This window comes from Abrus precatorius, unplaced genomic scaffold, assembly GCF_003935025.1.
Source record: "Abrus precatorius isolate BTA unplaced genomic scaffold, Abrus_2018 Scaffold10, whole genome shotgun sequence".
Taxonomy (NCBI): Eukaryota; Viridiplantae; Streptophyta; class Magnoliopsida; order Fabales; family Fabaceae; genus Abrus; species Abrus precatorius.
Window position 1 is genome coordinate 27,672,382 of NW_020874292.1, and position 15,404 is coordinate 27,687,785.

Genomic DNA, 15,404 nt, shown 5'->3' on the forward strand with positions numbered 1-15,404 from the left:
TAATTCACAATAGAATGACCGAAACAAGAAATGACTAATAAGGAGAGAGAGAGAGTATATTATAGTACAAGAATATATATTACGCATTTAATTTGAGAGAGACACACGTAAACATGAGGGTGTAGTTTTGGCCGAAAGGTGAGAGTGAGACAGATACGCGAATCTTGAAACCAAAGCTTAACCAATTAGGCAGTCAAGATCCTCTTCCTCAGTTCACTGCCAAATACACAAAACTGAAATCAAAATAAGAAACAAATTAAGAAAAAGATGAACAGAAGGGAGCAAAGAGCGTTCAAATTGTTCATGTGGATTCTTGGACTCTCTCTAGCTGCTTACATTGCAGGAAGACCATTGTATTGGCATCTCAACGAGACCCTCAGCTCCGCCTCTTCTCCTTGCCCTCCTTGCCATTGTGATTGCTCTCTTCAACCCCTTCTTTCTCTCCCTCAAGGTACCCTCTACCTTCTTTTTCGTTTTTCGTTTAGCACAAAATAACCCCTTCATCATCATCATGTGTGTTTAAGAAATGACAGAGATTTGAGTTTTGTTTTTTATTATTATTAAATTGTTTATTTGTTGGCTTGTAAATTTCATCTAGGAAGATCTTATTTATTTATTGTTACCTTCAAAATGTGAAAATCGAAACACCATCTGCTCAACTTGTTATGCAAGTGTTGATTCATTATCGATTACATGCATTATAATTCTGGTAAATACATTCTTCTACACGTGATTTCTAAGGCTCAGTGGGATCGATTAATGGATTGGCCAATCAAATAGTTTGATCAATTACTGAACTTTACTGCAGAATATGTGGCCATGCAAATGAAAATAGGGAAGTTGATACAGTAGATGTTGTTTCTCAATTTCCTGTGCTAGGACATTGATTGCTAATTGCTAATTTCTTCTGCAGGATTGACCAACAATTCCATAATAGGTTAGTTCTTTTCTTTCCCATTTATTACACCGAATAAAAGCAACAGGTATGTGTGATGATTATCCTTTTAAAAAATCGTGGGAGAGTATTTTGATCCTCAGTGTTTGCAGCCACTCGCATTCTTTGGAAGAGTGTAAAATTTAATTTAGTTTAAATAAATTTTCTCGCTAACTTCGATGGAAGCATTGGCACAATCAAGTGTTGAAGTAACGCGTGATATGAGTCTTTATGCCCACATGTCAATGCCCACTCATGTAAAATGTGTTTATTTTATGTGTTAACTTCATTATTAACGAAATCAAATAGATTATGGGATAAAATGGCTTATTTCTTAAGCATGGTAAATTCTCTTTTCTGTAAGATCATCTTAGTGAGAATAATAATGTGTTATATTTAATTATATCCATGTTATTAGAGATGTAACATAATGTTTACGTATTAATATATAAAATACTTTTAGTCTGATATATAGGGGAAGGAAACTAACAGAATTTTTGGAGTATTGGATAATACTTCCAAAAGGGATGTCTAGAGACTTCAAATTCTGCTTCCTTTCATCTGTGGACAATTTCAAATTATATTTAGTATACAACAGATTGCATGAGACAAGACCCAGAGGTGAGTGAAGAGGTGGGGAACAGTTTTACAGCTCTTTTGTCTGAAGAAGTAAAGCAAAAGGAAGCTGAAGCTGAGGAAAAACAAAGAATTGCAGACACAACACTTCTAGAGGCTAAGAAAATAGCATCACAGTATCAAAAGGAAGCTGACAAATGCAATTCAGGGATGGAGACATGTGAGGAGGCTAGGGAAAGAGCTGAAGCAGCACTTGAAAATCAGATGAAAGAAACTGCTTTGTGGGAGCTTAGAGCTCGGCAAAGGGGATGGAAAACCGCTTCAAAGAAATCTCGAGCTCATAAATAGGACCGAGCCCTTCTGTTTGACAGTAGTTCGTTCATTCTTCTATTTATTGATCATTGATTATTTTGTGGTTAATTGATATATTATTTGATGAAAAATAAATATACAAGATTACTTTTGGTTTCACATTAGATTGAGTCATCTATTTCTCATGTTAACAGCACTCTTTAAAGACCGGTTGCTGATTTTATAATGTTAATGTTAAAAAACGAATCCTTTTACCCAAAGTCGCTAGACACTACTTATGGCACCCCCATTTCATGCAAAATCTAGCCCCTAAAACATTAATTTTTATATGAATATCAAACATATATCTTCACCTAATTTCCGTCAAAAAGTTAATTTTTCTTTTGCTCACTAACTATTTAACAGTTTTGGGATGAATCCGAAATGATATATTACAAACAAACAATAAGAGAGGAGATTAGTGAATTCATAATCTTGTAAAACATGAAAAGGGAATTAAAAAATCTCTAATTCGAGTGGCTTGAAAATAAATCAATGGGTCGATCATGGTTTTATGAAGGGATGAGATAAAGAAAGATTAAGATACAATTATTGTTTCTTATGATTTTACTGTATTTCTTGAAGAGGATAAGAAAACAGAGGCTGAAGCTTTTATCATGTTCCATACGTAGGGTCAGAAATCACTACATAGTGTTGTGAATAATGGGCTGGAAAGCTATCAACGAAGAAGCTTTGGGTGTCAAAGATGAGTCTTTTAACTATTCTGGGTGAATTCAAAGTGGTGTTGAGTGTCCTATAAAAAAAAGGTACAAAATTACTTGCTAGTCTAATACAGAAAGAAACGCAACACAATATCGCTCGAGGCAACTTGCAGTTTCTGGACACCCTCAGTCCTAGGCGTTTGTTAGATTTTAAGCATCCATAGTATGAAGGTCTTTTGTCATATAATTTATTCTCTATTTTATAATAACCATCCTGAAACAGAGCATTTTCCATCCAGTAGATTAAGTTACTTGTTAAACCAGAGTTCCTACAGTTGGACACGTTATTGTTAGTCCAAGTTGGCATCCGTCACCTAGACCTGAGCCTAGTATCCTTGATCTTAACTCAAGATATTAACCTAAATTAAGATCAAAATGGGTTGGAAATGATAGGTACATTAACCGAAAAAAATAATGTGTTTTCGTAAGCCAATTTTTTTAGCACCAATTTAGCACAACTCTTAATTAGAAGTTTCAACTCTAGGGCACAAGTCCCCTGAACCTGAACATTTGTAAAGAAAATTCAGCAAGTAACGTGACAAGCAAGGTACCATCACCATAAAATTCAGAAAGAAAATTCAGGTTTGACCAAAAAAAAAAGGAAAGAAAATTTAGAAGACACCTGGCGACCCCAATGTTATTGGCAAACATGTCGCCAGCACGACCTTCCCTCTCATGGAGCTTGATGGGTGAGTGGGGAAGGGGAGAGTCTAATGTTTCAGTCTGCCGTAAGAATTATTAAAATTTTTCAGATATGATTGAAAAAAAAATACATTCCTTTCTATATTAAAACTTATTAGTTCGTGTAATCATTGATTTAAAATTGTGGTATGAAGTATAAGACTTCTCACTAAGCTAGATAAAATGGTCCTATCAGCTCATAACATCCCATCCGGCGGTACTTTAACTTGCCCATAAATTATTTCAACCACAGCTACAAACTTTGGCTTCAATATCTGTTTGTCGGGAGTATGCTGTATCTAACTTGAAGTAAACGAATCAAAATCTGCTTTCATAGAGTATGCTGTATATAACTTGTGGCAACCCCATTTGACGTCCGAGGTATATGTCTAAGGTCAGTCAATAGTCAGTATAGGGCTAAGAGCTGCTTTGGACGGAAGGGCAAATCAGGGGGTTGTGGCTAACAAAGCAGAAACTTGGAAGTGGTCAACAACTTCCCCGCTCAACAAGCGCATAGCAGCTCCTTGAGAGAATTTCCTAGCAAACAAAAAGCATGGAACGGATGTTGAATTGGTACGACACCATTCTATCCGGGACTCAGTCTCATAATAAACATGGTTGATGCCCTGTTAAAAAAGAAAATAGTTGCATGAAAACATCTAATCACACTAGCAAAAACAAAAGAAATAGATAAACTTCTCAATAAACACCTAGTTAAATGAATAAATCAAGAAAGTAAAATAAATCCAATTTTTCCATAAATAAAAATCAATTTTTGCACCTCAACATTTTTAAAAGCTCCTTCATTTAACTTTTTCAGAAGTTGAGTTGCACAAAGTTGATTTGAATTTATTTATGAAAAAAGTTTGATTCTATGTACTTTTTAATTCATTTTATTTTCTTATATTATAAATAATTGTTGAGATATCTAAACTGCATTTCTATCTTCAAAACCCAAAACAAAAATGATGATTCAAATCATTTGCCCAAAATAGTAAAATAGATTATAATCGTATTACATTATTTTCATTTGAGTCTTTATTCAACTCCTCCAACAGAACCATTCATTACTTTCAACCCTTAACCTAGGCACTTCTTCAACCTTATCATGAAATCCTACATTTTGATTACAGAATACGAATCATTTTGATTACAGAATACGAATTATTTGATCATCCTCCACCACCCCAAGACTAGTTTCAAGAAAATTCTATTTACTCCAATGACAGTTTTTCAACCATCTCAAGTAAACAACACTGCTATAACAACAGAGGACACTAGGGTGTTTCATTAATTGAATCTTCCTTTATTTTAATCTAACCCCCCCCCCCCCCCCAACCCAACACACACACACAGAGATTGTCGGAGATTGAGTCTTCTCATTTATCCACTCCATAAATGGCTAAATCTACACTTAAGTATAGTATGAGGCATCAGAGTAGAACCTTCATGTCCTTTATCCTTTGAGGACCAGCATTTGCATAGGTGAAAGTAATAGGATGCCAGCGTTTATTCTCCATTTTTGTAGCAGATTGGTTCCACAGGGTATAGGTCAACGTTCTACGTTCAAGTTCTCCTTCAAGGCCATGCATCTATAAAGAAAGCACGAAAAGAGAAATGCACATATCAAGATTCTAACAATATCCACACAAATCTATCTTTGGAAGAGTTATTGCACATCAACATCATTATATCAAGGTCATTTGTCAATAAAGAAGAGAATAGATAGGATTGAAGTACACATCCCCCAAACAACCATAGATAACCATGATGGAATAAATATCAATATCTTACTGCAAGCAATGTCTGGACATAGTGTTCATCTGGTATGCAGTTGTGCTGCTTCTGAAGTTTCTGCACTTACACCAAAACCAAAGCAACCAAATATCAATATGAATAAAAAAACTATTTTATAAAATGAGTACAGAGTAGCATCATAATATTATAATTGTATAGTGCAAACTATCTCAGCATACTTAATAGAGAAATTATATTGTTGAACATAACAAGGAAGAAAAGACACATTCACCAGCTGTTCAGTTGGTGTGAACAGTCAATTAGATGGAAATAAAAGGCAAAAAGCTAAAATAGCAATTTCACTTACAGCGAAATAATCATCAAATGTTAAAATATCACACCAAATGTCCTAATCCTACTAATCAAATTTCCCAATATGCTTTGAAACATGATTTTCAACTCTCAATTCAAAACCTTTTTCTAATGTTACAAGAATATTAAACCCACAACTTTCCTTGATCATGAATATGACCATAGAGGTTCCATGAGCCAGTTACACTTATTTGGAATTACCAGCATGATCAACCTAACTTCAGAGCAACCAGCCTGCCTTGAATTTTTAATTTCCAATCAAAAATAAAGAATTTGCATCACTATTTTCCATAACAGCCTATGATAACATCAATCTTCCAGTAACAACACAAAAATAGAAAACTAAAATTAGACCACTAACCAGATTCAGCTTTCCCTTTCTGGTATCAACTGGTGGACGTCTCTGCCAAGAAAGAAGAAAATTAGACAGGTTTTTATTTATTATTAAGTAGTAACACATTACAGACTTACAGTTAGTAATTAGTAAGGTCTTGTATGGTAAGGTAAGATAAAGAGTTAAATTTTGCATTCGATAAGATAAATCTAAAATAAATATAATATCAAGCAACTTTAATAAATCAATACTTTGAGTATCAGAATCTATGTAGAACAGTAGTTAAACCAACTAGTAACTACTGATTGATTACATACCTTACAATATTTCTTAAAGACAGAAAAGATAACTTCATCATCAACAATCACTTCAGCATGCTTACGAACTAAGGTGATCCACTGCAAATTAAAAAAAACAAACAAACAAATTAAGACATAATTCATAGGAACACATAGTTGAAAATTTTATCCTATAATCTCAATGTAACAAATAACATTAATTTCATATCTACAAAAGCATCTCACAGCTAAACCTGCTTAAACACCCAAATTAGATATTGCCCCCACAACATGGCAAGTGGAACTGAATGACTTTAGCGGAAAGCACTTACTTAGCAACATCAACTCTGTTGAACAGCACGGGCTTTAGTTAATAAACAACCAAAAACCAAATCTTCCTTTAACTATTTTGAAAGAGGAAGGCATATCTTTGCCTTTATATTTTAAACCATTAATCAACTCAACTGAAATAATCTATATTATCACCTATAGGAAACAAGGCTTAAAATTACCTCCACCAAAAGATCAAAGAGAGCATTTGATCACCCTAAACCCTTAAAAATGGTTCCATTGTATCTAGTTATCTGGTTTTTAGAGTTTGGCAATCACCCCTTCATATTTTATCAATCTTTCAACAAGCCCAAATGATGCTTCTACTTCAGTAAGTATCAGCTTAAATTATGTCTTTACAAGAAAAAGCTACATCTAAACAGTAGCTTTCAACAGATCGCAGAATAAAATATTCTACTAAACAGCATTTAATCAACGGATAAAAAATAAAAACTACAGAATAAAATACCGTATGATTTGGCATGGTGAAGTTAAAAATAAGAAAAATAACCTGGGACCCTTTACGCCATTTTTCCCTTGGTATTTTAGGTGACATTTTTGGATTGTAGCGGCCCTCTTTTGCATCAAGAAAGCTGCAACATAAACAAACTTGTTCATTCGACCTTTAAAGCATCTCTTTTTCACTAAATAAAAAATTTGCCAGTGTGGACTGATTACAATTGAACGGTCAAAAAGAATTAGTGCTAAGCACCTCAAGAACCAAAGCCTTCTTCTACCTGTCCACGAAACTCCTTGGAGAAACCATGACATAATTGTACACGTAGGAAAAGTTGTACAGTGGAACGCAGCTGCACATGGAAAATGGAAACTCAGAGGCAAGTAAGTTCACACAACCATAGGCACATGTCCCAATCCACCCCTGCCTTCGAGAAGGAGTGACGAAGAAAATAAAGAAAAAGAAACAGTGAAAGAACTATGCCTAACGGAAACTTATGTTAATTAATAGAAGACCTTAAAACACTAACCTGTCCGAGAGAAGAACAAATCTTTGATTTGCAGGGTCCTCTAAAGCTGCTGCCAGTAACAACCTTTCAGCCTGAATCATACTTGATTCTCCCCATAAAACCTAAAACATGCAACACTGAATTCATATAAGTAAGGAACAAAACAACTCGTTCAAGTACGGGAGAAAACATGACAATGCTACATCTTCCACTCAACCACATCTGCACACACATATCAAGCTAGAAGCATAAATCCTTGGCAAAATAAAAAGTGCCTAAAGAAATTAGAGCTTCCTGTCACCAGATTATTACCGAAAAATAGCACCCATGGACATCTTTTATTACAAGTTGCGATTTGGCTAAGATAGAAATAAAAATTAAGAAATTAAAAAAGAAGACATTTCATTCGGAACACGTCTCCATCATGTAAGCAAAACAACATTTAACAAGCTAACCTAACCCATTGGAAAGAATTACCCATTAATTCAGAATGAAAAATTGGAATTTTAGAGCCAATTTGCTATCCCTTAAAACTAGGGACGAGCAAATTTATGAAAAGCGGATCCCTAAATTTTGCACCCGTTATGCTATTTTTAAGAAAAGCTTAGAATAGAAGTAACATTAACTATTTTCAATTTCTCACTTGGTAAAAGAAAGTAACTTTGTAGACAAGTTAAAGTGGTCCATAGCTTTCTCACCAACCGGTTTCAAAGAAAGCTCACCTGGATGCTATTACTCAGTTGTCGACCGTAGAAGAAATGCGACCTCGTCGTTGACTCATCCAAGAGAAACCCAGGCGCCGAATGAACATAAATCGAGAATCTCGCAACGTCGCCGTTCTGCCAAAAAAACCTATCAAATCTTCCCCAAAATTTTCGACTACTTTAAATTTTAAAAAAAAAAAAAAACAAGGGTAGAAACCTGGAAAAAAGCATCCCAGAGGAAATCGAGAGGGAGGTTGCGGCGAACGAGGAACAAGAATGCGATCTTGGGAGGGCCATCAAAGACGCGAGAAATTGAAATTGGGGGTTTGATAGAGTAAGACCTGAAGAGAGACGCGATGGTTAAAACGACGACGCATGAGAGGGAAACGGAGAAGAGGAACAGCATCTTGCAGCTGAACCTAGTGATTACGTGGCGTCTCTTGACGCCCCTCGCCGCCGATGCCATTCGACGCGACGCTATTGGTTTTTATTGTTTGTATAACATAACAATCCACTAAACATATCATGTGATGACGGAGAAGACGTTGAAATATTGAGAAGAGGATTCAGAAGATGTTTGCAATCACAACAATTATTAATTTGGTTCTCTCCATTTTCATTCTCGTGGAGACAGACAGGTGTTGCGTCTTCGAAAAACACAAACACGCTTCGGGCACGTCAATACGTCGTCGTCACCGCTCTCTTTGACATCGAGAGAGAGAGTGGGTCCCACAGAATACCGTGCACGTCAGCAACAGCACCCCGCTTGGCCGCCATGTACACATTATTGGATCACCTAAATAACACACGACACTGTTTTCCAATGCAAGCAAGACATTGAAGACAAACAAGATCTGGTCCCCTTTCAAAAATATAATAGTAGGATAAATAATTTTTAATATCTTAAACTCAGGCTCTAAAATTTGATCAAATCGAAAAAAAATAAATACAGATCTTTTTTTTACTCTTTGATCGATGTTGAAGGTGATGCAGATCCAATTTCGCAAATGAAAAAATATATATAACAGGTCCATAATATTAAATTATTGAAGCGATAAAAATAATTTAAAATTTTATATTATAAGAAATAGAAACTTATTATTCAAGGTTATTAGATTATTTTTCTTTTAAAATTGTACCTAATAATGATTATGTTAAATATAAATTAAGTACTTAAGAATAAGTTCTCACCTTTCTTAATAATTTTATTATATAATTATGAACAATTCAAATAAAATAAACTATTTGAACGGTTATTTATGGAAGATTATTTATTAATGAAAAAATTAAAAGAAATTTACTTAATAATAACATTTGCCCTAGATGCAATTATACGTGTGAATCTATTATGGATGATAAAAATATTGCTTTATAACTGATTTTTTTTTTTACTGTTTTAATAAAAATGATAATTAATTATAATGTTTTTTAAATGCCTCTTATTACATCTAAAAAAATAACAATTTAAATGAAATAAATAATTAAAATATTTTGTTTGTTGTAACTATTTGCATATTTTGAAATGTAATAGATACATGAATTATCAATAGTTTTGTTATTAACCGTGAATCTCTTTTTTTTTTCAAAATTTGAGATATGTAAGTTGGATTATTACTAAATTTATTTATTTTTTTACTATTCTATCTCCAAAGACTTAAAAAGATAAACTATTATTGGGTGGTGTCTTCTTTGTATGAACAAATTAAAGTTGGACGTTGATATCTCTATAAATTTGAAGACTGAAGTTGAAAAGAGTTTATTTAATGTATTTTTTAAGAATGACAAATGAGAATTTGTGATAGGATTCAAAAGCAAGTTAGGTCCCTAATTTTTTTATTATAATTAATATGACAAGGTCAATGAAAGGATGGATTCAAGCTAATAATACATTTGATTAATTTTAAGATTAATAAACGTTATAAACTTAAATCTTTGACGATAAAAATATATTTTTACTCCAATTTTATATAATTATTTTTTATCATATTTTTAAGAAGATTAATAATAGATTTATTGACTTCCTTATCAATTTAGCATATCTTAAAAATAATTATTATAATTTTTATTAAGCTCTTTCTTTTTTATTTATTATTCTTCATCAGGATGAATGGAGTATGTTTCCCTGGAATAATTAGTTATTTTTGTTTTGTGGACTTTTAATCCTCATTAATTAAAAAAATATAAATGACTTTAAAATCACTTTTTTACTTACATATATAAATGTAAAATTTATTTGTATTTTATTATAATAAAATAACTTATTAATTGTACTTTTAGATAAGCATTTCGTACATTATTGATATTTCAAAATTTACATAAAACTTAACAAAATGTTAAAATGATAGTAAAGGTACGTATAATTAATTCATATAAAATCTTGAAAATATGTATTTGAAAAATATTCGACGCTGAAAGTACTATAGATAATTGTTTTTAAATAAAATTTGAAAAAATAATGTGACGTGAGTAGTTTTATATATAAAAAAAAGGTACAACAAAATTTATGTTATTTTCAAAAGAATACAATTTAAGTTAATGTACAAATATAGATTTAAAAATAAATAAAAGCATCTTAAAGTGTTTAAGATTAGGCCCATTAAGAGTATAAGTAATTGGTATTTAAGAGAAAATTTTAAAATATAATTTATAAAAAAATTAACATAAAAAACAATTTAAAGAATCTTAAAAATTTACCATGTATCTTTAAAATAGAAAGCAACAAAAAATATTATCTAATTGTTAAAACAATGACGGAATTTGACTGTGTATGGGTGAATTTCATTATAGTTCTAAGTTTTTGCTACGTCCTCTGATAAGTTTTTAGTTGATTTTAGACGTGAAAAAAATAATGGTTTTAGTTTATTTAGCAAAATTGGATAAACCGGCCTACCAATCTTGCGATGATTATTCATAGTCAATGTGTGCTCTACCTTTCATTTTCCAAATAACAATTGGATTTGGATATCTTTCATTTTCCAAATCTTTCAAAAAATTTTAATTGAAATATATATTAAATGTTCTTTTAAAATTTTGATTTTAAAATTGATTTATAGATTACTTTTTTTAATTAAAATCTAGAAAGAATGATACAAAAATTTTCTGCTTTCTACATGATATAACAGTCCAGGTTAAGAGCCCAATAACCTAGTTGTTATGCGTGGAAATGGAAGAACTTGAAACCCATATGCAATGGAACCAAAAAGTATATGGCCATAAGAATCTTGACCGGAAAAGGCCCATAAACAATGGACAAAGAACAATCCCTTAAGCAATTACCAATAACTTTTTGTGTTAGTACCACTTTTCAAAAAATAAATAATGAAAGTAATTTTAACATTTAATTTCTGAAAATAATGAATATCTTCTACAATTTTATTTTCAAAAAATACACAAGAAGGATAATGTCGTTAAAAAAAATGCAGTTAAAAAAAAAAAACAACAAAACCATCAACAATATATCATCATGAAGGAAGTTCTTTTTGAAAAGCATAAAAAATAATTAAGATGAATTTGATCATACCACACACACACACTATTATTTAAAATAAACTATATTTTTTCCTATTTTTACTTTCATTTATCCAATTTTTTTTCACTGGGAAAAGAAGTTAAACCTCTAAACTCAGAAAAGAAAACTCGAATGTTTCTTGACCAGGAGCAATAGACCCTATAAATTTTTCTATCTCATTTCTTATCTATTTTTTCTCATCATTTTTTTTTTTACTTCTTTTCTTTCTACTCATTTTACATTTCATCCGAATATAATAATATGACTGAAGGTATCACTTGTTATTATAGATTCGTCAATTTTAAAATCTGAAAAAAATTGAAACTGAAATTATATCTTAAAGAATTAAACTTACAAATTTTGGCCCACCAATAATCGGGTATATATAAATTTTATTTATGTTCATCAATACTTTAAATGGCATTTTAAACATTTATATAAAAAATAATTTCGAACATTTTTTTCTTGCTGACAGAAATTCATTTGTTAATTTAAATAAAATGCAAGCACACAATATACATTTTAATATTTTTTCCTCTCACTCCGAATATTAATATGTCGCGAAAAATTAAACACTTCAAACTAATAGACATTTTCAATCGTAACGTAACATCTTATGATGTCAGCATCGTAATAAAATCCAATTTGAACCTTGCTCCCAAATAAAAAGGAATTCCCATTTGAACCAAAACGATTTAAATTAAGGATTGTTGAATTTTATTATCACTCGTCTGTTCTGCAGAACACGTTATAATTCAATTTACCCAATGTAGTAGGTAGAGCTTTGATCTAATCAAATTTAAAATTAACTCGGGGAGTACTTTCAATTAGTACACCCAACTTGAAACTTCGTTCTCACTAAAATCAAAAGAATAATAAGCGAAGAATAGAAGGTTAATTGTCTTTGTTCAAAGTTGATCACGTCGCATAATTTGTCTTTGTAAGTAACCAAGTAACCAACCCCTACGAACGATGTGTGCCATGTTGACACTCAAGAGGGGCTAGCCAATGGAAGGGATAATGGAAGTGGAAAAGCTATAACACAAAGAAAGGGTCAGCAAAAGGACCCAATCCTCCATGAGTCAACCAACATTCTGGTTCACAGACCCTTTCCCTTACCTTCAATTTTGGTTTGGATCCTTAATATATAGATGTGTTATAAGATTTCAGGCAACCCACTTTCTAATTTCCATTTATCTGACTAATTAAAACCCTTTCATCTTAATCCCATGGCCTCCTTCAAAACCTCATCCATATACATCTCTTCTTATTCCTTTAAGAGAAAACATGCTGCTTTCAATGTCTCAAAACCCAAACAAATGCTTTCATTAGTTCCAAAAAGATCAATCAGAAATTTGTTGCATGAAACCAACGGTTCCACAAACACGAACCAAATTGAAGAGAATATGACAACAACAAAAATACAAGAAGATATACATAATCTCACGATTCTTAACAAGTCTAGGACCACAACCACCACCACTACTAAACTATTTTCAATTTTAGAATTCGTAGCTGACAGGGTGGAAATGCACCACAACGTTGGGGAGCAACGTGACAATTGGAACACCCTTCTTCTAAACTGCATCAACATGATCGCTCTCACAGCCGCAAGCATGTCAGGTCTTGCTGCCACGTGTTCTGGTGCAGGTGCACCACTATTGGCTCTTAAACTATCATCCACCCTTTTGTTTTCTGCAGCCACTGGGTTGCTACTCGTTATGAACAAGATTCAGCCCTCACAACTCGCTGAGGAACAAAGAAACGCAACAAGACTGTTTAAGCAGCTTCAAACCCAAATAGAAACGACAATAACTCTACAAAATCCAACAGAGGAAGATGTTAAGGACGCAATAGAGAAGGTTTTGGCTCTTGACAAAGCTTACCCACTTCCACTTTTGGGTGTTATGCTTGAAAAATTCCCAGCAAAATATGAACCTGCTGTATGGTGGCCTTCCACTCAGTTCCAACGTGAAGGAAAAGCAAAGAGCAAGAAAATGGAAGAAATGAATGGATGGAATGAAGAACTAGAGATGGAACTGAGGGAAGTTATTGAAGTGACAAAGAAAAAAGATTTTGAGGACTATGAGAGAATAGGAAACATGGTGTTGAAAATCAACAAGACTTTGGCCATCACAGGCCCCATACTCATGGGCATTGCAACATTTGGATCAGTGTTTGTGGACAATAATGGGTCATGGTTGGTTCCCCTTGTGGCTGGATCACTGGCTTCTGTAGTTAACTCCTTTGAGCATGGTGTGCAAGTAGGCATGGTCTTTGAAATGTATAGATTTTGTGGAGGATTCTTACATCTGTTGGAAGAGACGGTTGAATCAACACTTGAACAGAAAGACGTAGAGAAAAGAGAGAACGGGGAGGTTTTTTAAAACAAAGTGGCAATGCAATTGGGAAGAAGCGGTTTTCAGCTGAGAGAGCTTGCCGCTAAATCTGCTTCGTATCGTAGGGAAGGCATTGCCATGGATGAATTTGCCAGCAAGCTCTTCTAAGTTCTAACATTTATATGTAGCTTCTTAGATTTTATGTTAGAATACGTATGAAAGGTGCTAGTTAAAACTTTACAAATTTTCTAAGCACTCATCTCCTCATGAAAGCATTCTTTTGTTATATATATATATATATATAAGTAATAATTTACTTTAAAAACTACAATAATCATGAAAATTAGAAACAATCCACAAACAATTTAGATTAATTCATATTACAAAATCAAAAACAACGGAACTAAAAAATTAATTTTTTTTCCACTAAAATCACTTCCCTAAAATTCTATTATTGCAAAATCGATGCAAACAAATAAAGTGTTAAAAAGTACATTATGTCCCACTGACTCGTCTTATTTAAAGTTAATTTTGACAAGTTTAAATTTTTAAAATTACATTTAATTATTTTTAGGAGAAATTTGAATTGCTTTTGTAGTTATGCCACTTCAATCTGATTTTTTAAATTTATATATTTTAAAATTATTACATATTAAAAATAAGACCTCGAAATTTAATAAATATTATAATTATTTTGATATTATTAGAGGCAGCAAAACAAACTATCCAATCCGAGGCTAACACTTTGTCTTGGGTTAAATTTTTCTTTTTATCTATTTTAGGATTGCAAAAATAATGTCAAAAGGGGATAAAACTCAATATTGTGTATATTTTTCTTGTCTTATTATCTGTATTGAATTTGATAAGATAAAGCTAAAAAACGACTTAAATTTAATCACTAAATTTTATCCTACAGGTTGAGGTCAACCTAAATGAGCAGCCCTATTTTTCCAACTATATATATATATATATATATATATATATATATATATATATATATGGTTAATCTAATATGCTATAATGGGTAAATTCATATTTATGGGTATTTTGCAGGCTTAGCCTTATATAGTTTGATTAAATTACGATAAAAATAATTAGATTTAATTCAAAATTCAAATTTAAAGTTGAATCCCTATAGTTTATTGGCGAGAGAGGTCAACTCTATTAAACGGCCACATTTTGTAGTGTTAACATCAAAGTTTTCTTTGCTTCTATCGAAAAAAATATATAATAAAAATTATTTTTTCCTCTAAATCAGTTTTTTTTTAATTGCAAATTTGGTGCAAACAAACAAAACATTAAGGTGTACAATATACGACATATCCCACCGACTCGTCTTAATTTAATGTTAATTTTAACATGTGTAAATTTTTAAAATTAGATCCACTCTTTTTTAAGGACAATTTATACTGCATTTATAGTTATATAAATTTAATCTGATTTTAAATTTAAATTTATATAACTGGAAAATTTAACAAATATTATATTTATAGCCAATTCTAGCTAATGTCTATATATTATAAAAATGATGTTCGAATAATTTATATTTTTTTTGGGTTTAACCTACATTTAT

General features: G+C 32.0%; 2 protein-coding genes and 1 pseudogene across 2 annotated transcripts; 2 read left to right on the top strand and 1 right to left on the bottom strand.

Moving 5' to 3' along the window:
- The first annotated feature begins 267 nt into the window (after positions 1 to 267).
- On the top strand, positions 268 to 1,858 carry LOC113852176. Its single transcript, XM_027482418.1, has 3 exons — positions 268 to 451; positions 914 to 937; positions 1,533 to 1,858. The coding sequence occupies exons 1-3, from the start codon at positions 268 to 270 to the stop codon at positions 1,856 to 1,858; spliced, it is 534 nt and encodes a 177-aa protein (XP_027338219.1).
- Positions 1,859 to 3,213: 1,355 nt separating this feature from the next.
- On the bottom strand, positions 3,214 to 8,599 carry LOC113871049 (glycosyltransferase BC10-like). The gene is made up of 10 exons (XM_027507750.1): positions 8,202 to 8,599; positions 8,003 to 8,119; positions 7,302 to 7,402; positions 7,053 to 7,124; positions 6,827 to 6,908; positions 6,025 to 6,105; positions 5,735 to 5,776; positions 5,059 to 5,118; positions 4,710 to 4,856; positions 3,214 to 3,890 (listed from the first exon to the last, which is right to left on the bottom strand). Exons 1-10 carry the CDS (start codon positions 8,448 to 8,450, stop codon positions 3,711 to 3,713), a joined length of 1,131 nt encoding a protein of 376 aa, XP_027363551.1. The 5' UTR covers positions 8,451 to 8,599; the 3' UTR covers positions 3,214 to 3,710.
- A 4,122-nt stretch (positions 8,600 to 12,721) lies between these two features.
- Positions 12,722 to 13,999, top strand: LOC113852177 (annotated as a pseudogene).
- The last annotated feature ends 1,405 nt before the right edge of the window (positions 14,000 to 15,404 follow it).

Excerpts from the sequence above, each read along its gene's own strand:
- LOC113852176 (XM_027482418.1), top strand. The coding sequence starts at position 268 with ATGAACAGAAGGGAGCAAAGAGCGTTCAAATTGTTCATGTGGATTCTT. Across the intron at positions 452-913 it reads CCTTCTTTCTCTCCCTCAAG|GATTGACCAACAATTCCATA; the intron begins GTACCCTCTACC and ends TTTCTTCTGCAG. Across the intron at positions 938-1,532 it reads GACCAACAATTCCATAATAG|ATTGCATGAGACAAGACCCA; the intron begins GTTAGTTCTTTT and ends AGTATACAACAG.
- LOC113871049 (XM_027507750.1), bottom strand. The coding sequence starts at position 8,450 with ATGGCATCGGCGGCGAGGGGCGTCAAGAGACGCCACGTAATCACTAGG. Across the intron at positions 7,403-8,002 it reads AACTGAGTAATAGCATCCAG|GTTTTATGGGGAGAATCAAG; the intron begins GTGAGCTTTCTT and ends TGCATGTTTTAG. Across the intron at positions 6,909-7,052 it reads CCAAGGAGTTTCGTGGACAG|CTTTCTTGATGCAAAAGAGG; the intron begins GTAGAAGAAGGC and ends TTTATGTTGCAG.